At 47.7% G+C, this 25,280-nt stretch overlaps 7 protein-coding genes across 11 annotated transcripts; 3 read left to right on the top strand and 4 right to left on the bottom strand.

The window, feature by feature from the left end:
- The first annotated feature begins 2,509 nt into the window (after nucleotides 1–2,509).
- Nucleotides 2,510–4,957, top strand: ATG18_1 (autophagy protein). 4 transcript variants are annotated; one of them, XM_066118029.1, is made up of 3 exons: nucleotides 2,510–3,116; nucleotides 3,204–4,535; nucleotides 4,652–4,957. In XM_066118029.1, the coding sequence occupies exons 2-3, from the start codon at nucleotides 3,544–3,546 to the stop codon at nucleotides 4,710–4,712; spliced, it is 1,053 nt and encodes a 350-aa protein (XP_065976627.1). In that variant the 5' UTR covers nucleotides 2,510–3,116; nucleotides 3,204–3,543; the 3' UTR covers nucleotides 4,713–4,957. The 4 variants fall into 4 exon arrangements, with proteins under 4 accessions (XP_065976627.1, XP_007815469.2, XP_065976629.1 ...); XM_007817278.2 differs by having other exon boundaries at nucleotides 2,510–3,358; nucleotides 3,427–4,535; XM_066118031.1 differs by having other exon boundaries at nucleotides 3,204–4,957.
- Nucleotides 4,958–5,058: 101 nt separating this feature from the next.
- PPS1_1 (tyrosine/serine/threonine protein phosphatase pps1) lies at nucleotides 5,059–8,474 on the bottom strand. 2 transcript variants are annotated; one of them, XM_066118028.1, is made up of 2 exons: nucleotides 5,931–8,160; nucleotides 5,059–5,844 (listed from the first exon to the last, which is right to left on the bottom strand). In XM_066118028.1, the coding sequence occupies exons 1-2, from the start codon at nucleotides 7,711–7,713 to the stop codon at nucleotides 5,537–5,539; spliced, it is 2,091 nt and encodes a 696-aa protein (XP_065976626.1). In that variant the 5' UTR covers nucleotides 7,714–8,160; the 3' UTR covers nucleotides 5,059–5,536. The 2 variants fall into 2 exon arrangements, with proteins under 2 accessions (XP_065976626.1, XP_007815468.1); XM_007817277.2 differs by having other exon boundaries at nucleotides 5,059–8,474.
- Nucleotides 8,475–10,958: 2,484 nt separating this feature from the next.
- On the top strand, nucleotides 10,959–11,258 carry RAD3_2 (TFIIH/NER complex ATP-dependent 5'-3' DNA helicase subunit; the record flags this gene model as incomplete). Its single annotated transcript, XM_066118027.1, has 1 exon — nucleotides 10,959–11,258. One exon carries the CDS (start codon nucleotides 10,959–10,961, stop codon nucleotides 11,256–11,258), a length of 300 nt encoding a protein of 99 aa, XP_065976625.1.
- Nucleotides 11,259–11,468: 210 nt separating this feature from the next.
- RAD3_1 (TFIIH/NER complex ATP-dependent 5'-3' DNA helicase subunit) lies at nucleotides 11,469–13,370 on the top strand (the record flags this gene model as incomplete). Its single annotated transcript, XM_007817276.2, has 3 exons — nucleotides 11,469–11,808; nucleotides 11,862–11,959; nucleotides 12,015–13,370. 3 exons carry the CDS (start codon nucleotides 11,469–11,471, stop codon nucleotides 13,368–13,370), a joined length of 1,794 nt encoding a protein of 597 aa, XP_007815467.2.
- On the bottom strand, nucleotides 12,022–16,823 carry J3458_004134 (uncharacterized protein). Its single transcript, XM_066118026.1, has 3 exons — nucleotides 15,698–16,823; nucleotides 15,511–15,631; nucleotides 12,022–15,461 (listed from the first exon to the last, which is right to left on the bottom strand). The coding sequence occupies exons 1-3, from the start codon at nucleotides 16,626–16,628 to the stop codon at nucleotides 13,589–13,591; spliced, it is 2,925 nt and encodes a 974-aa protein (XP_065976624.1). The 5' UTR covers nucleotides 16,629–16,823; the 3' UTR covers nucleotides 12,022–13,588.
- A 658-nt stretch (nucleotides 16,824–17,481) lies between these two features.
- On the bottom strand, nucleotides 17,482–19,229 carry prp3_1 (U4/U5/U6 small nuclear ribonucleoprotein prp3). The gene is made up of 2 exons (XM_066118025.1): nucleotides 18,262–19,229; nucleotides 17,482–18,208 (listed from the first exon to the last, which is right to left on the bottom strand). Exons 1-2 carry the CDS (start codon nucleotides 19,124–19,126, stop codon nucleotides 17,604–17,606), a joined length of 1,470 nt encoding a protein of 489 aa, XP_065976623.1. The 5' UTR covers nucleotides 19,127–19,229; the 3' UTR covers nucleotides 17,482–17,603.
- A 4,173-nt stretch (nucleotides 19,230–23,402) lies between these two features.
- Nucleotides 23,403–25,092, bottom strand: HHT1_1 (histone H3.1). Its single transcript, XM_066118024.1, has 3 exons — nucleotides 24,146–25,092; nucleotides 23,823–24,056; nucleotides 23,403–23,772 (listed from the first exon to the last, which is right to left on the bottom strand). The coding sequence occupies exons 2-3, from the start codon at nucleotides 24,033–24,035 to the stop codon at nucleotides 23,575–23,577; spliced, it is 411 nt and encodes a 136-aa protein (XP_065976622.1). The 5' UTR covers nucleotides 24,036–24,056; nucleotides 24,146–25,092; the 3' UTR covers nucleotides 23,403–23,574.
- Nucleotides 25,093–25,280: the final 188 nt, after the last annotated feature.

Here is a 25,280-nt window from a genome sequence, read left to right as displayed (position 1 = left end):
GTGAGCAGAGATGGTTGGTGGCCCCTCCCGAGTTTCGTTCGATCCAGATGCGGTAGTAGCCTCGCGTGGTGCCATGTTTGACAGTTATCAGATATTGCTCAGAGTGACGCAGTAGTAGTCTGAACAAGAGCTTTCAACGTGTAACGACTGTTGCACGGAAGGTCCAATAGGAGTCTTCGACGTGTAACGCTAGGTTCCCAAGGGATAAACTAGGTCGTAGTTTATGTTGGCAGAGCCACTAGGGCAGTCAATCTGAGCAGTTGGGTGTTACGTTGGTAATAGGTCGTAGACCGTAACCAAGTGATCAGAGTCAAAGAGTTGTAAGCGAAGCTTAGTCAATGTAATGATCTGTGTGTTGAAAGCTAAGGAGCTAGAGTCTATCTATGAAGCGAATTTGGGGGTCCCTATATACTACGGTGTTCACCCATTGTTCACTGAAGTCCTGGTGAACTATGGTTACATGCGTGCTACTGGTTCGTCTAGAGTTCACTGAACAGTCAGTGAACTCTTCCTCATTGGCGGCCCGTCCCGACCATTAATCCGTCACCCGCTGTGCCCTGAGCCACTGGGTGGCTCATGCAACCGGCCCATCCTGCGGCCTACGCTGCAGCCTGTGACTGGGTCGTAACAAGTAGCTTAGGTTTTAAGGTATAATAGGTTTATTTCTTAGAAAGTAAGTTAGGTTAAATGCTATAAAGTAGCTTTTTAAGTAGTATTATAATAAGGCTATTAAGAGTATAACTCTTAATAATAAGACTATTACTTAAATTAATTAATAGAGATCTAAACTATTTAATTATAGGAATACCTTCTTCTTAAGTATTCGTTTATCTCTCTATTATAAACCTAAATTATTTAGATTACCTAATAATCCTAATAATCCCGTCTCGTTAGATCATTTATATGATCTAATAAGCTATCACGTGACTTGATGTCCTTATTAGTTAGTAGCTGTGCCTACCCTTACTAGTACGGCCTAGCTTCCCGCGTCTCGTTGTTACGAACGACACTGCACAAGACACGGGACGGGACCGCACCGGCTAGGACAGGCACGACCCGTGGGCACAAGAAGAAGGCAGGGGCACGTGACCAGCCACGTGACCCAAGAGGCGATCGAAGAGGTCGATGTTCAAACACATCGACCAGGGAGGATCGAACCGACCGAACCTCGAGCCAGTCGATCAAGGCTCGAAGGGATCGATGGTCGAGCCAATCGATCCAGGACTACAATAGAGAGATAGACGAATACTTAAGGAGGAGGTATTCCCATAGTCAGATAGTCTAGATCTCTATTGATCAATCTAAGCAATAGTTTTACTATTGAGAGTTATACTCTTAACGGCCTTATTGTGATACTGCTCAAAAGCTACTCTGTAGCATTCAACCTGACTTACTTCCTAAGAAACAGACCTACTGTGCCTTAGAACCTAAGCCACCGTTACACTCGTGCAGTGACGTTCGTAACACTCTTATAAACAGCTACATTTTACAGGCTCGTAGCAGCTCGGCTTAAAAGCCCTATAAAAGTTAGTATAATTAGCGGCTTTAGCTTATAAAGAACCTTTTTAGGGCCTTTAAGGACGGCTCTAGCTAGGAGAGATTTTAGGCTAGTAATATTTTTACGCTTATATTATTATAAGATTATAAGAGGGACTGGAAGTCAGGTAGCCAAAGTAGAGGTAGCTGTATTGTAATAACTAAAGCTTATCCTATTTTCTAGTTGTGCGAGATGTAGGGGATATAGTCCTAAAGCCCCCGTTCCACGTGACGTTGTCAATCGCGTTGCAGGTGGGCGGGGTTCCCCAACCACCTTACAATTATAGTATGATCTTATTCGTTAAGGGAAATAGGCTAAATGCCTTACTTATTAAGGCTTTTAATATAGTTAAATTCGGTTATAAGGCTTAAAAAAGCCGCTTATAAAGGTCTCTAGGAATAGCCTTAAAAGGCGAGTCTCTTACTCGCGTTAGAGCTATAATAAATGTAATGTAGCTCTTTATAAACTTAAAAACTATTAATACTTATATTATTATATTAATTCTTAATAGGAAAATATACCTTTTAATTTAAGACTTTTTATTAGTTCACACTCTTATTCGGTACGCAAGTGGCACCTTAGCGCACTCAAAGGGATGCGACGTCCCAAGGGCCATTGCACCCGTTGACCTCACTCGGAGTCACACACCACGATGCCTACGGGTAGAGGTAGTACTAGAGTGAGCTCATATCCCTTTGAATGTGTTAAGGTCCATTTTTCGTACCGGGCAGGGGTTCTAGCCAATGAGAAAACCCGTGTTAAACGGTACAAATTCTCACTTAAGAAGTAATATAATAGTACAAGTACCAGTAATAATTAAATTTATAAAGAGCTACATCTTCCTATCGTAGCTGATACTGTCACTAAAGACGTACCTGTTAGGTATCGCAGAAAAGTGGGTCAGATACCTCACTTGGACCTTAACACCAAGTACCAGGGTAACTTACCCATTGCACGCAGAAACTGGCCGTCGTTGAACTTACAGGGTAGGCATGTGACAGCTTTCGACGATGACATTTGAAGATGCACTTGACTACGGAGTACTAGTTCCTCTAGACAGCCCCCCTGGCCACCGAGGAAACCCCACGCGTCCCAGCCCCAAATCAGACCTGCACCGCTCCTCATACCGGCCAGTCCTCGTTTCACAGGGCATCGAATTTACCTCCAATCTACATAAGTCCTGAAAGAGCCAGCATCGCGGCCAACCTAAGCCTTCCCCGCTTGCGAACGCAGCAGATCGGTTGTCCATCACCTGATCAGGTCTAACGAGCACATATGTGTTTGCTGGCCTGGCCTTGTCGAGACGGCCTTTTCTGACTTGACTATCGCTGCCGAGCTGTCTTGAACCCAGACTGTTTGTCCGTAAGCTCGACACAGTCGAAGCTCGTCTCCCCGACGTCCTTGATCACTCCACGCTGCCACAACCCAACTTATTAATCTCGACTCCACCGAGACACCGTCACAACAGCTGGGACGCAGTGGGCGCGTTTCCGTGCTTCTGCTGCCAGGACAGTAACAATGGCTAGCCCATCGCTCAATTTTATTACCTTCAACCAGGACCACAGCTGTCTTGCTGTTGGTGAGTATTGACGGGACAGGGATAGCCATGTTTACTCTACCGAAATCATATACTAACATCACATCTTCAACTCGTTTGTTTCACCAGGTACCTCCAAAGGGTTTCGTATATACCATACTGATCCCTTCTCCCGAATCTTCAGTAGCGACGATGGAAACATTGCTATTATCGAGATGCTATTTTCGACCTCACTTGTAGCACTCATACTATCTCCACGACACCTCATAATTCAGAATACAAAAGTAGGCTGCCTCGGATCGTACTCAAGGTTGTTATATTTTCGCTTACACTCGCAATTACACTGATACAGAGAGCATCTGTTATATGCGAGCTTACGTTTCCATCTGCTGTTCTCGCCGTCCGACTAAATCGAAAGCGTCTTGCCGTCATATTGGAGGAGGAGATATATCTGTACGACATTAGCAACATGAGCCTCCTCTATACCATAACAACGTCGCCGAACCCCTCTGCAATATGCGCACTGTCTCCCTCGTCGGAAAACTGCTTCATTGCGTATCCCCTCCCCAAACCCAGGGAAGATTCAGACAGTCGCCGCCCGGCTCATGCACCACCCCAATCTACATATGTCTCGCCAACGTCGGGCGAAGTGCTCGTATTTGACACATTAACACTCAAAGCAGTAAATGTTATCGAAGCCCATCGCTCACCCTTGTCCTGTATATGCTTGAACAGCGACGGCACACTCTTGGCCACGGCAAGTGAGACCGGGACAATCATTCGGGTCTTTTCCATCCCCAGAGGCCAGAAACTGTATCAATTTCGACGCGGAACCTATCCTTCAACCATTTACAGCATGTCTTTCAATCTCAGCTCAACCCTTCTATGCGTGTCTTCTACTTCTGATACTGTCCATATCTTTCGGTTAGGAACACCACCTGGACATACGACGCCTGGAGGCGCGCCAATCGAAACGCCAAGTCCTCCAAGACAGGATCGTTGGTCGCGAGCTAGGAGCTACGATGATGGCGACTCGCCAGGGAATAGCGCCACAGAGTCCCCGAGGAGCGACGCAGCAGAATCGGCAGCGGGAAACGCAATTCCCAGTGGAGGTAAACAGGGCCATCGAAGGCAGAGCGGGTCATTTAGTAACATGTTGCGTCGATCATCGCAAATCATGGGTCGTGGTGTTGCTGGCGTTGTTGGATCTTACCTGCCCCAGACTGTCACCGAAATGTGGGAGCCGCTACGAGATTTTGCGTACATCAAAATACCGAAATCCGGGGTCTCGGGACTGACTCCGCGCGCAACCGGCAGCTCCACTGTTGGACCGTTGCGAAGTGTAGTAGCGATGAGTAGTAGCAGCCCCCAAGTTATGGTTGTAACCAGCGATGGCGGCTTCTACGTTTATAATATCGACATGGAAAACGGTGGAGAAGGATATCTTGTGAAGCAATTTTCGTAAGACTTCCCCTGCTCCGCAAAAGCCTTGTTTGTTTTGGTGTTGAGAAACGTTTGTCTTTTGAATCTTGGGCCACAAATCTGAACTTACGATTGAGACTCACACTATCCCACAGGGTTCTTGAAGGTGACGAAAAAAATGATGTCCCAGCATACGGGACGTATCCTCCTTCTTAGCTCCTTGCTATTTTTATTTTGCACACGATGTTCTCTATGAGTCGACCTTCACCCTTGAAGGCAGTGAATACCATACACGCAACAGTCCCGGGTTGATACTCAAAGACATTGTTGCATCAAGCCGATAAGCAATTTTTTCAACGGGATCCGTGACCTGCAGACAAACAAATTATAACTAAATACCGGAGTTGGGCGAAGTCGGAATACGCTTCATCTTGCCATATCTTGAAGATTCAGGAAAGCCACATAGTATGCATTTCACATACACCTCAGAATAGGCGTTTATACCAGGTCGCAAACGTGTAAATAAGAGACCAACTCTATTCCAGAGATAAATTTTTGGTGACTTGTTTAAGACATTACGGTACCCAAAACGAGAAAGTCCATTTCATCATAAGTCGTCATATCCACGGATGCGAGAATCCAACGCTCCAAAAAGTTTGAATAACCAAATGGCCAATGATGTGCCTTGGATTAACCTACTTTAACAGCCCGCAAACAACAATAAAAGGGCAGAGTATATCTCCTGGAACAAATAAGGCTATGTTCGGCAGGTTGAAGTTCAATGTGGCGTAGGGACGACGCTCGTCAAGAAATAATAACAAACAAGCCAACAAAAGGATAACAAAACATGCAACAATGAAGGTCATTTTGTGTGCTAGAACAGTCTTGAGCTTACCCCTGGCGTGATGGTATGGCAATCGAGCTGCATTTGCGAGAGCTAGGTGTGGACCTTAAATATGTTGCCTCCCAGAGACGGGTGCATGTTTTCTAGTATGAATAGCGAACCATGGGCTTTCGTGTCACTCATGGTATTGGTATTATCACCTTGAGTAAGGGCGATTCATGAGGGCGATTTCTCGCGCGATGTCTTGCCACTCCAACTCACGCTTCAATGGCGCGGAGTCGTTGCCCCGTTGTTGCAACCATTCTTCCCAACGTAATAACTCATACGCAAATCGTAAATGAGGCTGAATGATAACGTTGAGACGCCTTGCCCGAACAAAACAATATGCGCGAGGAAATGACATCCCCATGGCTCTCATTACTTCAGCGATACAGATGGTGGCGCTACGCGATACCCCAACCCGACAATGCACCAGAGTTGCCGTCCCTCGTCGTCTTTCTTTGTCTATGAATTCACAGTGTTAGGAAACTCGGGGAAAGTAGTCTGATTAAGAAATAGGACTAGACCTTGGAAGATCAAAATTTTCTCACCTATAAACTCAAGACATCCCGGGAACTCATCGGTAAGTGGATCGATGCCATTATCTTGAACGCCTTGGACAACGTAAACGTTGTCTGAACCCCATTTCTCCAGATCACCATCTCTCCAAGATGCTGTCTCGCCGACACTTAAAATTTGGCCTATACCCAGTTCTGCCAGAAGATCCGGATTGTTTGCGTGACCAAGATTGCCCAAATACAGATAGTCCAGAATTCGGCTCGGGAAGGAGCCGTCGAGACCAGGCAGCCACTTAGGCTCATCTCGCAATAGGTTGGTAATTTGCTCAAGGCTATATCCAACACAAGCGGGGGATTCTTTTAACAATCGAGGAGCAATTGCCGTCAGCAGAGCGACGTCAGTAGGATAAGCAAAGAAGTTTCGGCCCTTGGAGGTGTGGAGCTGTAACCAGGCATTTGGAACCGGTTGTCCCGTGCTGTAGCTCAGGTATGCAATTCCCAGCATGGTAGATTCCGTGTATCCATCAGCGCAATGAATGAGAACTTTCCGTGGTTCGAAGGTCCCGGAGCTAAAGCCGGTTGTGCCACGAGGTGTATTCTCATCGTGAACACCACTGTTTGGTCGAATGCCATGCGATAGGTAGTAAATGAATTTGCACGTTTCGATAATCCCGTCGGCCTCATCGTGTGACCATGTTGGTGGCAGTATACTCCCCGACGACGGGAAGTCAAAATGCGAACGTCCAGCTGGTCCATCCGTTGATTCGACAAGGCGTTGCAAGGCACCAGGATTCAGGTGGCCTAGGTCGCTGCATTCAATCAATACATCAAAGATCTGCTCCTCTGGACTGCCTGCTTCAGGGGTGGGACCCATGAAAACGTTGAGAGATATCTCGGACGCCTGAGTCATGTCCCACATTTCGGTTCGCTCCTGCTGAACAAAATCAAGAACCTTCCCAGTGGCGCAACCGTCAGAGTCGATCGCAACAATGTCGCTATTAGCGTCTTCAAAATCTGAGAAGGGACTGGTGCAAACGAAGGTGTTGTATTCGGTAAAGTTTCCCGCTTGTGCCGTTTGCGATTGCCTTTGAAGTAACTGGGCCGCAGCAACTTCCCAGGCTACCTTCTTGCTTTCCTCAAGGTTTTCTCCATATACAATCACATCAGACACAAGAGCCGCCTTTGCCGTTTGAATTTGAAAGTTTCTCACTGAGAATCCTTCCTCGGGATCCGCCTCGATAAATCTGGGACGAGGGCCAGGCTGCAGGAATTCGTCAGGCGCAACAGCTCCTTTAAGTCGTGCCGTCGAAAGATCGCCATTTGCCTTTACCAACAAGATGCCTCTATTAGACGTAGGTGGATTTCTTGTAGACCTTTTTCGGCCCATGAAGAATGCCTGCTGAAGATGATTCTTTGGATGTAAGCCGTGAAGCCAAGGGAACACCACCTCTGGTGAAGGTAGTGGTTGTCTGGAACCGAAATCAATTGCCCTGCTGACCTGGGAGGCATCGAGTTCAAAAATACAAATGCTATCAATTTCCAATCTGACATAGCTATCAGGCGGAAAGAGTAAAGATTGCTGGCACAAAACTTCAACAGCACCTTTGGGAGATGCTGGCGGCGTGTCTGTATCGTCGACTTTTGGTGGCCCAGTGGGACAAGCCGGGATATGCTTATTTGGCAGTGGAGCAGGACAACGCTGACTTTGGACTTGGCGGTTTACATCTTCGAGCGAATGAGGTGGTGTGATCGGGCCGTCGATGTCGGAGCTGGCGCCGTGCGGAGGTATCGGCCTCGGTAAAGCAATGGTTGCCATGCTGGAGAACGGTGATGACCGAGACGTGCCAAGCGCTGTCGCTCGAGAGCGTACTGTGCATGTATGCAGAGAGTTGAGATATATGATGCAGAAGAACTGCAATCAACAGGAAGTGGTTTTTGGCCGTGTCCGCTCCAGCGTTGCTGACTACAAGATGACGAGCAAGATCGATTCGGCTCTGGTCTGAAGATCGTGAGTGTGTCAGTCAACCCCCGATTCATTAAGGGTCTAACCGCGACCGTTGAAGTGAATAGCATCCAACTCTCGCGTGGTGGGATTCAGGACCTCGCTGGCAGAAAAAAATTGGGGTTTGTAGAGATATGATAGATATGCCAGGGGCTCGCTGCTCAGATATCATGCCCTTCTAAGGCCGCCACGCAGCAGCAGCGCTGGTCAACAAGTCCAATGAGACAAGGGTTGACGACATAGGAAGTGTAAATCGACCAGCCTAAGACAGGTCAATCCCGAGGTAAGGGTATTGAGCAAAGGATTTTGAAATAGAACTTGGTCATGCGAGCGTACCTCTCCGAGGGACAATGGAAATACACACAGACAGTGCACGGTGCAAGTTTCTTCGTACAAAGGTTGATCAGGTGCTGAAACAGGTCTGATAGTTTGAATCAATGACTACTTAAGTAGATTACAAGGGAAGAAAGATTAGGCGTAAACAAGACTGCATCAAGAGAAGAGGGGGAGGAGGAGGATGCACCGAATGCACCGAGTAGCAGTCGGCGGTCGGTGGTGTTTCGACAATGCATTGCTGGACCGTGAGTGAGTGGGTGGGTGACGACTGGCAGTCACATCATGTGGTGTGAGCAACCAGTTGACATTTACCCAACACTGGCCAGTGTCGGTTAGACTACCTGCTTAGTAGGTACTTTAGGTAGCTACGTCTCAATATTTAGCTTTAGCTCACTAGCAGTATCTACTAAGCTGCTCACCTCTCTTCCTCACACTTCAATCCTACCAATAAAATAAGGCCTTATAGCAGGCAATGGTGCAATCAATGACAGTCTCGTCGCTTCTCAGGCAACGGCACGGGCTTGGCCAGACATTTAGGCACACATAATTTCACTGCCGAGTGGCAAAGACGCCCGGAATGCACTTTTGTTAGGCTTCCCACGAACTCGTCGCATTCTACTTTGTTCTTTCACTGAACTCTCTTCATGACGACGTTTGCAGCACAAGGGTCTTGATGCGAGGGTTACTAACTATTAAGTGCTGTAACAGGCCAGCAAGATGGCTGGTGACCAGGCTTCACTAGCGTGTCACCTATTGGATGATAAGAGCGTCATCCCCGTCTACCGGTCTGTTGAGGGCGGCAACATGGGTTCGACGGACCAATTGCAGCCGGATGGGCCTCACCAGGCCCAGTAGGGTGGAGAGACTGCTCCCATCCCCCGTCTCTAAAATGAACTAGTGAGCACCGTACAAGCTCTTCGACAGTATGCGGCGTGCAGAGGGCGGGGAAGGAACGATCGTCGAAAAGACTCCTGAGCCACCGCCACAAGATCATCGTTATGTTCATGTAAAACAGCAAGAGAAATAGAGAAGAATCTACTACTCTTCAATGAGGACGGAGAAGCAAGGATGGGGAAATAACCCCATCGTTCCCCAGGACACTTCAGCGATACAATGGGAGCAATTGTGGTTGCCATGGACAGCAACGTTTGGGCTTGTCGATTTACGTGCATACGGAGTACAAGGCGGTCGTTGGCAGGCAGCACGCTTTAAAAACCTCCTTCCCGAACAGTGCACATATGTGTTTTGGGTGTCTCATTCTTTTAAATCAGAGTCTAGTATCACGAGGTATCTTTGCTAGAATATTCTGAGCATGAAAGATCACCTTGGAGACACTTTAAGGCCAACAGAGTTTCTGAAGGCTTGTAGGATGTTTGTTAACCGCGTGGAGAGACCAAACTTGCTCATTTCCCCAGATTCCGCATTTCGGCCCACTACGCGTCTAGAAACGGAACCCACCTCTGTAGGTACGCATTTAGCGGATCAATTGACAACTCTTGGATTCTTCTTTTTAGCAGGCTTAAGCCTACTTCCATTCTTTCTCGTTACTGGTACCAGGAGATCAGAAAGTCACGAATCCATAGCGGGAGCCAATACATGATTCGATTCGATAGTCGAGCAGTTGTTGAGGGAACCAAACAAAATGTCTGCTTTGTTAATCGTAATGTGTCCCAAAAACCTGTGTTATTTATCGGTCCCGGCATACCATATTCTGTCATAGCCTTTCGTGAGTGACGAGTCCCAAACTAGGACCACGTCTGAGCAGTTATGAAAATCAGATGGCCTCAAATGACACAAGGCCAATGACGGTCTTCCCATAAACAAACCGACATCTATAACGCAACTACCTACCGAGGTACCCGGGCAGGTAGGTAAGCAGTGAAACAGTAAGCGGTTCAAGCAAAGCAACAATAAAGTTGAATAGGTTCAACATGGTGCCCTATGACGGGATGGATATGATTATGCGGAGGTTGTTTGCGATCACGTGATCACGCGCTTCAACAAGTTCCTTGGAGGCCCACATGACGATTCTCCTCCCTACGATCGTGAAATGTGAACCTACCAAGGTAAAGAGACAACGAATTATCAAGTTATTCCGTTTTGAGAGCTAGGCCAGCTCTCATCGAAGGGCAAGATGAAGTTCTACATTGAGTAAAATATCCCTCTTCATCACGTGTTACGTATATGGGTGCTAATTTGGCTTTAGTAAACTGCCTGTCCTTTTTCCGTATCCCAAGATATACCCAGGTATGCACCTTCAGAATGCAGAATGGAAGCGCTCAGAACTGACCAAGCAATTTTTAGAGCAATATGCGTAAGCTTCCATCTAAACTCACGGTTTTAATTTTGTCTCCATTTAACCGATATTTGAATAGGTATATGTGTGACTTGAAGAGTAACCGCGACGACCCTCAGTGTTTCTGGTAATGGTTTGGTCTTACCGACCTGGCTGACCCGTACCATCTATTCTTAGAAACACTTGATGCCGGCGGTCACTGCGTACTAGAAATGCCTTCAGGCACCGGCAAGACTGTATCCCTTCTATCGCTCATTGTAGCTTATCAGCAGTTCATGCCTGAAAAAAGAAAACTAATCTACTGCTCTCGTTTGTTGACCCCGTCAAAGTCCCTTCCCCAATATCTCCCCGTTTCTTCATCCTTTCCTCTTCTCGTTCCTCCTTGTCTCTCGGTCTAGTGGCTGATGAACTTGCGTGAAAAGGTACCATGTCAGAGATCGAGAAGGCTTTGGTGGAGCTGAAAGCTCTCATGAAGTATCGTACTGAGCAGCTCGGCTTCGAGGAAGATTTCCGCGGCTTGGGACTAACTAGTCGAAAGAACCTCTGCCTCCACCCCTCCGTCAAACGAGAAAAGAGTGGTTCTGTTGTGGACGCCCGCTGTAGGAGTCTCACTGCTGGCTTTGTGAAAGAGAAGAAGGACAGGGGTGAGAATGTAGACGTTTGCATCTACCATGATGTACGAATCCTTCAGCCCAACAGCAAAGTTCATTCGAGAAAGATTCTGTAGCATACTTGCGTAGTTTTTCTTCCTCTTGAGTCTACCTGCTAATTTAAGACTTAGAATCTCGACCTTCTCGAGCCCCACAACCTGATTCCGAATGGCGTCTGGACTTTTGATGGTATTCTGCGGCATGGAGAGGAACACAAACAGTGTCCGTATTTTACTGCAAGACGGATGGTATGCCTGTCACCACTACCCTGCTCTAGCATCGACTAAATGAATCAGATGCAATACTGCAACGTCGTCATTTTCTCTTATCACTATCTTTTGGATCCAAAAATTGCGGAGCGAGTGTCTCGAGACTTTTCTAAAGATTGCATTGTCGTGTTTGATGAAGCTCACAATATTGACAATGTATGTATTGAAGCTCTCAGCACTGACATTACCGAAGACTCGCTACGTAGGGCCAGCAGAGGTGCACAAAATCTCGAGCATAAAATCACTGAGATGCGGGATACGGATCAAGAGCAACTTCAGAATGAATACCAAAAGCTGGTCCAGGGCTTACGAGAGGCGGACGAAGCACGCCAGGAGGATGCATTCATGGCCAATCCTAGTAAGCCATTTAGGATACAGGGCCCTGTTTTGTTCTGGCCTGACATTTTATAGCATTGCCAGAAGATCTGCTCAGGGAAGCTGTCCCTGGAAACATTAGAAGAGCAGAGCATTTCGTTGCTTTCCTCAAAAGATTTATCGAATACCTCAAGGTGTGTACAAATAAAATGACCGTCTTCAGCGTTATAATTCCTAATATACTCCCAGACAAGGATGAAAGTGCGTCAGGTCATTTCAGAGACTCCCCCTTCATTCCTAGCTCATTTGAAGGAACACACTTTCATCGAAAAGAAACCCCTCAGGTTTTGCGCTGAGCGCTTGACGTCCCTTGTTCGGACACTTGAGCTTACCAATGTCGAGGATTATCAGCCGTTGCAGGAAGTGGCTACTTTTGCGACGTTGGTTGCAACCTACGAGAAAGGTTTTCTTCTTATTCTTGAGCCCTTTGAATCCGACACAGCAGAGGTGCCTAATCCTATTCTGCATTTTACGTGTCTGGACGCAGCAATAGCTATTCGTCCTGTTTTCGAGAGATTCTATTCTGTTATTATCACGTCTGGTACAATTTCTCCTTTGGAAATGTATCCCAAGATGTTGGACTTTTCGACTGTGATCCAAGAGTCATACAGCATGACACTTGCAAGACGGTCATTCTTACCTATGATTGTTACACGCGGAAGTGATCAAGCCTCCATTTCGACCAGTTTCCAAGTCCGCAACGAACCTAGTGTGGTGCGAAATTACGGGACACTTTTGATCGAGTTCGCTAAAATCACTCCTGACGGCCTAGTTGTCTTCTTTCCATCGTACCTTTACATGGAATCGATCATCAGCATGTGGCAAGGCATGGGTATTCTGGATGAAGTGTGGAAATATAAACTTATTTTGGTGGAAACTCCAGACGCTCAGGAAACGTCGTTAGCCCTCGAGACCTACCGCACCGCATGTTGCAATGGTAGAGGAGCGATTTTATTATGCGTTGCACGGGGCAAAGTCTCAGAAGGCATCGACTTTGATCACCAGTACGGCCGCACGGTACTCTGCATTGGGGTCCCTTTTCAATACACGGAGTCCCGAATTTTGAAAGCACGTCTAGAATTTTTACGCGAAACGTATCGTATCAAGGAAAATGACTTTCTTTCTTTCGACGCGATGCGCCACGCTGCTCAATGCCTCGGCCGTGTCCTGCGAGGGAAAGATGACTATGGAATCATGGTTCTTGCCGACCGCAGGTTCCAGAAAAAGAGAGCTCAACTGCCCAAATGGATTAATCAAGGCCTTCTGGATGTCGATACGAACCTTAGCACTGATATGGCAGTGAGCAGTGCAAGGAGGTTTCTGAGGACTATGGCGCAACCCTTTCACGCCAAAGATCAGGACGGTATTAGCACGTGGGGCTACGAAGATCTTCAGAAGTATAAAGAAAAAATGGACATGGAGAAGATCCGTGAACTCGAGGATGCGGCAAAGAATCTGGGTGACGAGGACACTGCTCCAAGTAATCCCTATGAATTCGATGACGAAGAGTTAGACCAAGAGATGATGAAGCTGGACGATTTCTAATAAAGCACTAGGATAGCATCAGTCAGCATGTTAATGGCGGCGTTGGTAATGGTTTCAGGAAAATTCAATTTTAAATGGCATTTGCGTTGAGAGACGAGCGTGTACATGAAAGAACCAAACCAATACAATTACGCGGTCCCAAAGGTAGTTGCTATGCAAATTGAACCAATGTAGTGTCACGAGAGATGCGGGTCGATTGCCTAACCAAACAAATGAATTCACCTCTCCAATGAAAATCGCTTGATCCCTTTCATGGCTCGCACGACTGGGATTGAAAAATTCTTCCCGGGCCGTCGCCCAATTTCCAGACACAACATACGAACGAAGTCTTGATTAACCCAATAACTTGTGTGAGCACTGAGCATATTAAGATACTGGATCTCTAATGGGCCGCCTCCAGATCTTAAAAACCAATCAATTTGGCCATTATCATTGAGTAGAAACATCCGTTTTTCGGCGATCTCTTCACGGGTGAAATCATGAACCTCCAACTCTAGTTGGGAAGGAAGCCGTATTATAGAGGGTCTCTCGGGATGCGTGACTAGTGGATCAGTTGGCAAAGATAATCCTGGCACAATATGTCGCATGACGTCGCCCACCGACTTGAAAATTGAAGTTGTTGTGCTTGGGACGTAGGCTGGTTTAAGTGCTGAGGCGTATGCAGGGTCTACTGCCCCATTTAACAAGTACGCAATGGGGTCCTCTTTAGCCAAGATGTTGTAGATGTTATCCACAGCCAGACAGCCGAATCTGCCAGCGTCACTTACGATGTTCTCATCCATTATATCTCTAGGATCTGCTCCTGGTTTTCGGCGTCCGCGCCTTGGTGTTAAAGCCCCGCGCTCAAGAAGCAAGAAGAAGCCAGCTGGACTTCCGAGAAGGAAGAGATTAGTTGTGTCAAACTCAAAGAATCGCGTTTCCGGCTCAATTCGTTTCAAATCCAAGCGTGGCACTTCCGTCGGCTGTCGAGAAAGTATGTCGACTGACATAACGCTGCCCAGGGAGTGCGCAATAAGATGAACTCTTCCTCTGTCTGCAAAACCTGGGTTATTTCGACACCAAAGCCGGTATATTCGGTTCGCTTCAAACACAAGAGCATTGATCATTTTGCTCTTGTGGTGTGACATATAAAATGGTATGTCAAACATAACATCAGAGATGATGCTTCTAATTGCAGGAATAGTGTTAGGCTCAATATCTTTCAAACCAAATGGTTCGTTCATTTGCTGTTCGCCAGTTTGATGGTTTGCTGGGCCACCGTCCTCAAATGAAAGCCCCATTCTCCAATTTAGTGGCAGTATCATAACGCCGTTCTGGTCTTGACGCATGACGTGTTGAATGATGGGATTGCGCATCTCGTCGTTAACGGCACGTCGAAAACCATTGATGGCGTGTGTGAAATGAAAACTCTCGACCCTTTCCGCAAACTTTTGACCGATGCCGTGTGCCACAAGAATCAAATCCGTCACCTGACCATTGTCTTTGTCGGCTTCACATGCGTCACAAGGTCTATCTTTGTTGTTTTCATGGGAACGCGATGTTGTTTCCGATGTCCGCCGTATTTCTTTGTTCCGGTTGGGAACATTGCATTGTCCATAAAGACGATCCCAGGCTTGCGAATCAAAGCCTCGAACAACAGGGATACCGACAGTGAAACCATTGACAATCTTTGACACTGGTCTTCTTCCGTAATAAGCAGAGGGTCGGAGGCTAGGCTTTAAGAGAAACGCACGCCTTTCATCCTTGTAAATAACATGGTAATTCGAAAACGCTCGAACTATCCCTTCTTTTTTTGAAGAACTCCCTTCAACAATAGGATCAATAGATCCTTGCGCAGCAGCATCCCCTCGATAACAGTGTGCAGAACAAAACACCTCGGCAGATATCCTGGGCTCTCCTTTTTGCATTTCACTGTTGAAATACTTTGAGTCTTGGGGCCAAAGGCAATACGAAATCTTCTCTTCACCTAGTGGACCAACCTCGACGGCGCAGTTTAATTCATCTCCCCACGTTTTAGTCCATGGCTTCAGCTCTTGATAACCAGCTTCCAGTTGATTTGCTACCAAGGGGCCCACGGGCATCATCGTATCTCTAGTACATCGTTAGTAACCAAACAGCGTCAATTAAAGAATAGCCTTACCTATAGAACCAAGTAGCTCGCATCACAACAGCCACATCATTTACAGGTGACCAATATATAGGTTTCATCAAAAGTGCTGGAAGTGACACCTGATGAAGTCTCGATATACCCACAACAACATCTAGAACAATCGCGTCACTCTCAGTCTCTTTCTTTGAGTCAGGTACATGGTGATGAAGTGCGATACGGTCATCAATCTGGTGTTTACCACTCAGCTGTTGGCGGCCATCCGAGGTTGAAATCCCTGGTTTTGTAAAAGTCGACTTGCTTCCAGCCTGAATAAAAGAGTCGCCAGCCATTCCCACGCTTGTTCCAGGTAAGCTTGGTCCAGGCACGTCCATAGCGGTTTGGCCCGATGAGCTCGGTGTGATCCTTGGTGATGATTCAGGTAGCCCCTCCCGTGCTACGAGCCTTCCAGCACTTGTGGCCGGCGCAGCTTGTACTTCGAGAGACGTGGGTTCCCTTCTCCTTGTGGACAAATCGCCGAGAACTGAATTCTGCTCAGAGTCAAGGGAGTCGACTTTTGTCTTGTTTATAGCCGTCATGGTGTCCATTATTTCCCGCTCCGTAGCTTCGATCGTGAGTTCTGGATAGGCTTTGCGGGCTAAAGCGCAAAAACGCTGTTGCAGCATTTCCGAGGCGTCGGCACGCAAGACTGGGCAACACGCTGGTAATTCACCCATTTCCGCACTTGTGCTCGCGGCTTTATTATTCGAAGGCGGGCCATACAAGGTGCCAGCGTGCAGTTCAAGGTGTTTCAAAGCGAGGGCTTCCACGAGTTTTTGTCGTAGTCGCAGAAGCCCCGGACTGGAGTTTATGCTTCCGTATCGGCCTGCTCTAATCGCTTCATGTTCAGTACGGTAGTGATCCGATGCAAGACTCATCCATGCCTTCTCCAGTGCATTGTTGTCACCACGATCAAATGGCCGAAGCTGTCGTCTCACCGACTTGTTGTCCGAAGTGCTAATATAGCGCTGGTTTGATAACAGCTCGTCTATCGGTATCAGTGACGAATAGAAAAACTGGGAGACAATTTGCGGCATCCCATTCTCACTCGGATGTTGTGGTATTGGCGCCAAGCGGCAATTAGAGCCATAGGTGTGCGGAATTGACGTCATGTTGGGCAGCCTCTGTGACTCGGAATAACGACCATATATTGTGGAAAACTCCAGATTTGTCGCCCCTGATCACCGACCAAGCTTACTGTTACAGGAATTCCACTGAAGCAATTCTTTGTGTCGGGTGTTCATCGTGACAGGAGGGAGGGACGAGGCTTTTGGACTTGCGAGCGTCATCCATGACAAGAGGCCCAGCCGAGTCTCAACTACTGAGGTATCTGGTTACACCACAACGCGAGGACGTGGAGCGTGCCGCGGTTACATGTAGTACCTCCTGTCGGACCTACAGTGGGGTCGTACCAGACCGGAAACTGAAGACGTTTGGCGCCACCTAAATTCATCGGCGCCAAGTTCGGGGGGTTTTCCTTCCATCAATCGCCTAACATGTCTGACATCAATGATGCTATTCCATTGGGTTGTTGCTAGTCAAAGGATCGTCCACCGCATGGCGCTTTTCACACTCACACATCCAAGACCAAGCAAACTGGTTGAAATCGCCAAGTGGTGAACAAGGAGTGACACATATGCCCAGAGACAGACACGACTAAACCAAAATATGTCCGTCATCATCCCGTCACGTAGTCGGCCATTTGCACAGATATTTCTTTTTGTGATGCACCACTAACTGCCGGTCAGCCAATTCGGTATTTCGGAGTTTTGTGTAGGTCTCCCTATTTTAATTTACCAATGGTACCAAAAGATCCCACTGCTCCTTATTGTGAAGAGCAAACCCTGGAAATTCCAGTATGTGAAATTCAGCTTTAGAAGCAAATCGCTGTGTAGGCTCAATTCGGGCTTTCGCCGCCACGGTTCACCACCATCTCGCCTCGGAGCACAAGATGATGGAAATACCCACTTATCAACCGATTACAAACATGGCCATATCATAAGGCAGAGCAGGTCCTTTTATGCAATGTCTACCTACCTCGTTCTACAAATATGACAGCGCTTCATCGAGATATGCCGAGCGTGGTGTTATGAGAGGCTCTTTGCCATGGACCAGAAAGTTTCTAGCTTTGCACGAGCGAGAGCCTCCCGGGCTTCAGCGTCAGTCTCGCATACTTTACTACTCCATCTTCGAAAAACCCGTGCTTTCTGTTCCCCTTCAAATACAAGCTTGCACTCGTTCAACGACATATCCTTAAGTGCCCCATCTTGATCTTCCGCTTGTAGCCAGTCCCTTCCCGAGTTGGGTCTGTCATCCCCAGTCCTTGAAGGTGAATTCTCCGTCCAGTCGATACGATTAAGCATCAATTTTTTGTACTTGTTGATGCTCCAAGCGCCTCCTTCAACAACAACCAAGTTGAACTTAGGGTGCATAATGCAAATGCCAGACAAGGCAAGCTGAGTAGCATTCATTCCAATTTTGTACCGATGCTGGCCATTTGCCAAGCTCGAAATCTTGAAAACCAAAAGATGGATTCCTTTGTCAGCATCCCTCTGCTGATTCTTAGAGAGCTTTTCCTTCTTCTGATCTTTTGATAATTTTCGATCTTCGTTGGATTGAACATGTTTCTGATGTCTTTCCGCAATTTCGCGGTTGACTCTTGCTTCTACGGCCGTGGGGTCCTTTACGGCAACTGACACAACAGGATTAGCACGACGTACAAACGGGGACAATCGGGCCACATACCATCGCCCAACACCCGCATCAAATTCCCCTTTTTCACCTTGGGAGGAGGCGCCGGTATCAACCCAAGGCGAATCTTTGCCTGCATTTCTTTCAGCTCCGCCATTCTGCGTTGGCGTCTGATTTTGGCTTGTTCTTTGGACGTTAGAAACATTGCTTTGTTTTCTAGAACGTGACGATCTTGGGGTGGTTCGAGCGCGACAGGATGCTGGATGTACTCTGTCACAATGCTATCGGGACTTATTATCTTAAGGCTGGCGGGATTTCCGATCTGCTCGTAGCTGTTGCCATCGATAAGCCCCTCATCCCACCACTCGACATCCGGTGGTTGCTCAACCACAAAGTTCTTCTCAACATCTAGGTCTTCGTTGATACCGGCTTTTCTGGTCTGTTCTGCAATACGTTTTTTCATTGCTTCAAGTGCTGCTTGTCGACGAAGTGCACTTGCTTGCTGGATATATTTCCCTTTTTGATTAAACACTAGGCGTCTTGGTTCTCGCTGTCGGGCACCGGAACTTTGGTGCGCCAAATTCTCGTCTAAATATGGGTTATCGACAGCATCGCTCTGCGTAGCCTGCCCAAACTTGCGGCTATTAGCAGCTAGTGTACGGTAAGGTGAATGGCCAGCATGCTGCTGGGCGCGAAGTTGTGCGGTTTTGATGGGCAGATCTCGAGTATTTGGGGCCGAGTTTCGTGACCTTGAGTCTTCAAGCCTAGAGGTAATGACTCCTTTTGCCTTACTAGCGCCTGTAGCTGCTGCTACTCGAGCTTTGAGAGCCGCCAGGCGATCAAGACTTGTATCTGGCTTCTGGATGCGAGCCGAAGCGTCACGGCGAGGGCCGAGGCTCGCCGTCTTGGATAGATCCATCGCGTGAGTGTTTCGAGGAGCACGACAAGAATTGCTTGACTCTCATTCGAGATATGTGTTTAGATGTAGGACGCGAAAAGGGCGTGATCAACCGATATGCGACGTTCTGTGGATGTTGATAGTAACAAGAGGACATGCATGTCGGCGGGGCCGACAGTAAGATTAGGATGGTCCCACTTTTAGCCCCCTGTGCTAAAAATTCTGCCCATCAAAACCGCCAGATTTTCTTCTTATTAAATTCGTTGAACACGTCAATTAAAAAACCATGGCATCACCGCGATATCCAAGACCTAGTCTGCCATTGACTTCGTAACCCCGACATCATTGCAGAATAGAGTTCACATTCCTTCCTGCTGAGGAAACAACCCGGCTTCATGACAATCTTCTCAAACCGATTCCTGGTGGCCTTTACGTTCCATCATCAGTGTCCTAGGACTATTCACTGTGGATACTGAAAAGTATGGCTCTCATGGCTCTTCGCTTACCACGTTCAGGTGCCCGACTTGTTTGAAACAATCTCACTGCCCAGGACATTTGCTTCCATCATGCTTTCATTCCCCGGTTGCTTTTCCTTCTTTTAAATAAGACGTGCTGCCGCCTCCGCGCAACTCATTAACTGCAAAGGCTGTCGGGCTCCTTCGAGAGATTTACACGAATATACTATGCGAGTCGCGATTACCCCGATGTGGAATTATTAACGAGGTCTGAAGGATGGCATGAAAAGAACGACTTGGACTTTCGACTAGACGGTTCGGCGGATATTGGTGGTAGCGAGGCAGAAAGAAATATCACGCACGACAATGTCACCAGAGTAGGATACGCTTTTTTTCTCACCGATGGCTTTCGTGAAAGGGAGTTAAAAGAGGGCGACATGACACTGTGAAATCATGAGAAGACCAACAAAATGCGCCGTGAAGTTACCTACGCCCCCGCCACCGAATCCTCAATAAGAGAGCATGACTTGGCTGTGATGGCATTTTCACCCTTCTATGGAAAGTGCTGTCTGTTGAAACTTTTTTCAGTCTCTATCTGGCAGAAGAAGGCCAGAATAGTGTTGAAGAATCTCAAATGAGCTGGTGCAATGGCGCGCATTTATCAAAAGCGCGCGACAAACAAGAAACATGAAGACCACAACTCTGATGAAGACATGCCAGACGTCGATGCACCTCTTGTGGGAAGGCGTCGATTCCAGTACTGATATAGGCTCGGAAGTCGAGAAACCAGGTGTTGATGGGATACCAATTTAACAGTTGTCGCAAAAGGAATAGCGGTCCAATGGAGATTTAAAGCGACTTTGATCGAACTATTCAATGAGGACGAAGTCTGGCTTTCGCTTTTGTTCAGCGCTAAGCCGCAACGCGAAGCTCCGGCGTGCTATTTAAGATTGTCCCCGCGAGTGCTCATTTCCCAAACTCCTATCAATCAGATACGAGAATATGAGTACCCGAAGTGTAGAAGCACGGTAGAATTGCTCTTTCAATCTAGACTACAATGCAACAACAAAATGCCTTACATATGTTACGAGCTGGACAGTAATGGGTCAAATATCACCCAGCTTCAACAGACTAAGAAACAGCTACACAAAGGCGTGATTTTACATGATTGGTATAAGAAGACTCTTGTTCAAGAAGCTGCTGCGAAATTCGCCCAAGATAATATGAAATAAAAACCAGAGCAAGAGCAAGAGCAAGGTGTAGGATGGGGTAGGCTGGGAAATGTATGGATTATACCACCCGCTGTGTCATTCTCTCAACTCGAATGTTGAAACTAAGCGAGTTGTCGTTCCCCTAACATGCAATTTTCCCGGAATGAGGTCGTCCAAGCAGAGGCTTTGCAAATCACTGACATGACTACTCATGTTTGTCAGAAGCCGCTACAAAATATCAGTGTGGCTTAATTCAAGATCACATGCTTGATATGCTAAAGGAGGCCTACTACCTGGTGTTCATTGCCTCACATTTAGCGGCGAACTCCCCAAGAAAGATGTACTACGCGCAGCCAATGAAGTTGGTCTAAAAGTCAAGCCTTGATATGCATGCTTGACGATAATACCGAGCGCCTCCGGACTGTCTTCTGCTAGAATGTTTCAAGGTTTTGCGAGATGATAGCAAGAAGATTGGGATCTTCTACCACTCAAGTCATTAGAGGCATGATGGATACTGTACATCGTGTGCACTTCCAAGTGGAATGAATAATGCATTACCCAAGGAATTATATACAAATCACGGCAACACCTGAAGCCGAAGAGACTGAAGTCATTTTCCGTTCATTTCTGGACACCTTGACCAGCAAGCCTTGGAAGAGCGACGAGTTCCTCGCATGGTTCGCGACAGTAGCTGATTGCACACCTGAGGCTCTTTTAAAACCCGTGTTAGGCTAGCCTGTACATTGCGAATCGATTGACTACAGGCGGTTTTATGCAATTGCTGCGTTGGCTGCGAGCGACACAAATTGTTCGCCACCAGCGTCTTACAGCTCGGCCACATTTCGGATCTCATATCGGTCAAAGAAAAAAGAAGGACATGGGGAGAATATACGGCCTTGCCATAATATACAACGTCCAGCTCGGGAACCCCCCTCCCACCGAAGGCTGTCGATGTCACGAATATTATCGAACAGGAAACTTCTGAGAACAATCCGTTCAATATGAAGGAGGAGCAACTAACAGGAGACAGGCACAGGTTACAGATGGAAGGCCTGGCATTGGGGTTCAGGAGCGGGTCGTGGAAATGGCAAGACTAGAGGATGAACCTGAGCCGCGAGACGAAGACTGTGATGACGACGACAATGCCGGAAACAATGATGCAATAACTGTCAGTAAGTGTGGCAACCGCTCTGATACCGTGTCCCCGAACCGAACGATGTTGAAAATGGCCCCAACTGAACAACGCATGGCCAAGACTGGATGACTGATGGTGAAGGAGCCGCACAGACTGCACATCAAGTTGAATTGCATCTTGACATCTCGCAACATATCATACAGTCTCGCAGGCTCAAGCAAATGCAAGCGTGTAAAACCCTTCAAGGGAAGTTTAGTACAGTATTAACAGAGCATATGCACTCTGATCTTTACTCTCTATAAGCCTTGTTACTTGGTCTCGCTTCGACATTCATGGAGTCTCTCCGTCCGTCCGTCCGACTGTGGTCACTTTGTGAAGAAACCGGCTTGCCATGCAACGGACTTATGAGAACCACATTTACTCCATTATCAATCCCTACCCTATAGGTAAGTGACATTATTAGTATCAGGGTCCGATCAGCGGCGCGGTCAAGCGTAAGCATTGGGATAGCGTCGTAGTCCAGCCTCGCAAAACTGCGCCTGTGCCGATTTCTGCGATGGTTGAGCGAAGAATTGTAGCGACGCAGCCCTCATCAGCAGCTCACTGCGAGTAAGTTGTCACGATTACTGCGTACAGAGTAAAACCCCTCGGCTCTAAGGCGGCCAAGTGCCAAAGAAACCACGACGAACAAGAATAGGTGAGTTGCCTGCAAATGACTTTTGTGGGCTGGAATCTGGAATCTCTGGTGCACAAGTAAAAAAACTCGGTGCCATATAGCCATTGCTGGCACTTGAAGGGTTTGCGTCCATGAATGAGTTCTTGCGGGGGGGCGTAGACGCCAGCATTGGCGCGTGGAGAGCGTATTGATCAACATGTCAGCTATTATTATATGGAGTACAGTATCTAAATCCTGCACAACGGACTTTGGTGACTGGTACTAAAGCAGTGCACGTTCTGCATGCCTGAAGCGCGATCGGTCCTACTAGATGGCTATTAGTGTTCAGTGTTGGGACTTATGCTGTTGTTGCTATTACCACCTACCTACTAGGTACCTTGGCACGCGGGTTGCAAAAAAGGCCGCACACCTGTGTGTGTGGTTGTGGGTGCGGGGTGTGCGGCCTTTTTTGCAACCCGCGTGCTTGGTAGACATGGTTCCCGCCAGCACCTCACGATTGTGCCAGGCTGAAAACGCAGAGTACTTGTGCGTGCGTGACAGACAATTGCGAAAAAAATTAATCTGGCATACAGGTGCTAGTGCTGCCTACTCCGGTATTCGTACCTAACTAGGAACCTCATGGTCATCACACCAGTCTGGTTGCACTTCGCCACTAATTCGTCCACACGTGAAGTTATCTGCACCCGCGTCACATGTGACTCATACGCAGCCGCGTGTCAGTCACAACAGAAGCTTTTGGGATAACGCGTGTTCAAAGTGTGTTGACATTGTCACAGGGGGGTCGTTTTGTTCATTCGATGTGTTGATGACCTTTACAGTCCTTCGCATTGAACAGCTTCTCCGAGCTGCGCTACCTGTCATAATATACATCCCAACTATAGAGCAAAGCAATTCTCATTCTAACGCCATGATTGTCCCCTAAACCATGATTTCCATCGTGTCAAAGCAAAAAAAGGTCGTAAACTTGTCCTACTCTGGAACATACCCCCGAATTAGTTGCGTTCGCCTCGAAGGCGACGGGCGAGCTGAATGTCCTTGGACTGGATGGTGACACGCTTGGCGTGGATTGCGCAGAGATTGGTGTCTTCGAACAGGGAGACGAGGTATGACTCGACGGACTCCTGCAGGGCGCCGATAGCAGAGGACTGGAAGCGGAGATCGCTCTTGAAGTCCTGTGCGATTTCACGGACCTGTGCCAGAGTTAGTTCTGATCGGTCCCGTGGCTTGCTGTTGTACTTACCAGTCGCTGGAATGGGAGCTTGCGGATCAAAAGCTCGGTGGATTTCTGGTATCGTCGAATCTCACGCAGAGCGACAGTACCAGGCTTGTAGCGGTGAGGCTTCTTGACACCACCGGTAGACGGTGCACTCTTGCGAGCGGCCTTTGAGGCAAGTTGCTTACGGGGAGCCTTGCCACCAGTGGACTTACGGGCGGTCTGCTTGGTGCGAGCCATTGTTGATGTTGTAGATGGTGACTGGGTAGGGGTGTGAGTGTGGAGATGTGGGTGTGTGATGCAGGAGGAAAAGTTCAGAGACGGAGGCGGCGGGGGGAGTGCTTTAATACCTGTGGCTTTGTCGCGTCAAGGCGGGCGGCTGATCTGGAAAAAAAGGATCCAACAGCGCGATGGGTGGGTCGTGTGCCAGCGTGTCAAGTGCACAGCCAAGGGAAAAAAAATAACACCGTTGCAGGTACCCAGAAAAAAAAATAACACAAAAATGCTACCAGTCCTATTTAGTCATGTGTGGGTTCAACAGATGCTAAAAGCTGGCCCGTGTGTGTGATTTGAATTCCCGCTGCCTAATCCGGAGTGTCACCCCACTGCCAATTGGCGCCAAGCAGACTTGCCTCGCAATGACGAGCATGGCGAGAAAGGAACGGTACCAAGTTCGAGTTACTGCCTGGTTACTGCGCAAGAGGGCTGAATATGATTGGCAAATGTGCTGCACATTTGTTGCTATATGCAGACGAGCTGGCCTTGCGACCACACTCGCGCCGTTTATTTTAAATATTTTGGAGTTGGACCCAAGTTTCAGCGACACTGTGATGTGCGGCTAAGTGGCCTCGTTCCACATGGTGGTGCTTCTACCTCGGCTCGAGCCTCACAATAGCTACCCTGTAGTATGTACGTTCTCACCCTGGCCAGATAGTTATATTGGCTACGTGTATGTTGAAGTTGTGGCAGTTTATAGTTTATGCGGTTTGTGTTTGCCAGGTGTGTGTGTCTTGCTTTTTTTTTCCCCCTCCTTAATGGGGTGGGTAGGGGGGGAAATATCCCAATGTTTTGGTCCCTCGCCTTTTTCACCCAGGTTGTGTCCTGTTGTACCACATACACTCACAATGACAATGCACGACTACATTGATCTATGCAACTCCTTGCCTGCTCGCATGGTAGCCTTCAGTACACTAGGAGAGAAGTTCGTGCTGCTTCAATGCTCAACAAGGCCCAGGATAATCGTCATGTCACACAAGAAGATGATGCCGCACACCCTGCAACAAGAACCATCTTCGTGCACACACCCAAGTATTGCTGAAAATTGTAGGGCTTACGACAATCAAATGCCTTGAATATGTTACATAGATCTTGCCCATGCAACAACCAGTGACGGGCAGCAGTAGTACGATTTCCCAGCACGGAATTCCAGGAGACCGCGCTAGACCCACAGTGGACATCAGGCACTACATATTTTCCTAGCATTTT

This window comes from Metarhizium acridum, assembly GCF_019434415.1.
Source record: "Metarhizium acridum strain ARSEF 324 chromosome Unknown scaffold_29, whole genome shotgun sequence".
Taxonomy (NCBI): domain Eukaryota; kingdom Fungi; phylum Ascomycota; class Sordariomycetes; order Hypocreales; family Clavicipitaceae; genus Metarhizium; species Metarhizium acridum.
This window is presented reverse-complemented; position numbering and strand designations above follow the sequence as displayed.

What these genes read in the sequence shown, in the direction of transcription:
- ATG18_1 (XM_007817278.2), top strand. Translation starts at nt 3,290, where the DNA reads ATGCTATTTTCGACCTCACTTGTAGCACTCATACTATCTCCACGACAC. An exon ending in TCATAATTCAGAATACAAAA is followed by an intron (nt 3,359 to 3,426) that starts GTAGGCTGCCTC and finishes ACACTGATACAG; the next exon opens with AGAGCATCTGTTATATGCGA. An exon ending in TATCTTGTGAAGCAATTTTC is followed by an intron (nt 4,536 to 4,651) that starts GTAAGACTTCCC and finishes ACTATCCCACAG; the next exon opens with GGTTCTTGAAGGTGACGAAA.
- PPS1_1 (XM_066118028.1), bottom strand. Translation starts at nt 7,713, where the DNA reads ATGGCAACCATTGCTTTACCGAGGCCGATACCTCCGCACGGCGCCAGC. An exon ending in GGGATGTCTTGAGTTTATAG is followed by an intron (nt 5,845 to 5,930) that starts GTGAGAAAATTT and finishes GTGAATTCATAG; the next exon opens with ACAAAGAAAGACGACGAGGG.
- J3458_004134 (XM_066118026.1), bottom strand. Translation starts at nt 16,628, where the DNA reads ATGACGTCAATTCCGCACACCTATGGCTCTAATTGCCGCTTGGCGCCA. An exon ending in TAAACACCAGATTGATGACC is followed by an intron (nt 15,632 to 15,697) that starts GTATCGCACTTC and finishes CGATTGTTCTAG; the next exon opens with ATGTTGTTGTGGGTATATCG. An exon ending in CGAGCTACTTGGTTCTATAG is followed by an intron (nt 15,462 to 15,510) that starts GTAAGGCTATTC and finishes ACGATGTACTAG; the next exon opens with AGATACGATGATGCCCGTGG.
- prp3_1 (XM_066118025.1), bottom strand. Translation starts at nt 19,126, where the DNA reads ATGGATCTATCCAAGACGGCGAGCCTCGGCCCTCGCCGTGACGCTTCG. An exon ending in GATGCGGGTGTTGGGCGATG is followed by an intron (nt 18,209 to 18,261) that starts GTATGTGGCCCG and finishes CTGTTGTGTCAG; the next exon opens with TTGCCGTAAAGGACCCCACG.
- HHT1_1 (XM_066118024.1), bottom strand. Translation starts at nt 24,035, where the DNA reads ATGGCTCGCACCAAGCAGACCGCCCGTAAGTCCACTGGTGGCAAGGCT. An exon ending in AGCTCCCATTCCAGCGACTG is followed by an intron (nt 23,773 to 23,822) that starts GTAAGTACAACA and finishes ACTCTGGCACAG; the next exon opens with GTCCGTGAAATCGCACAGGA.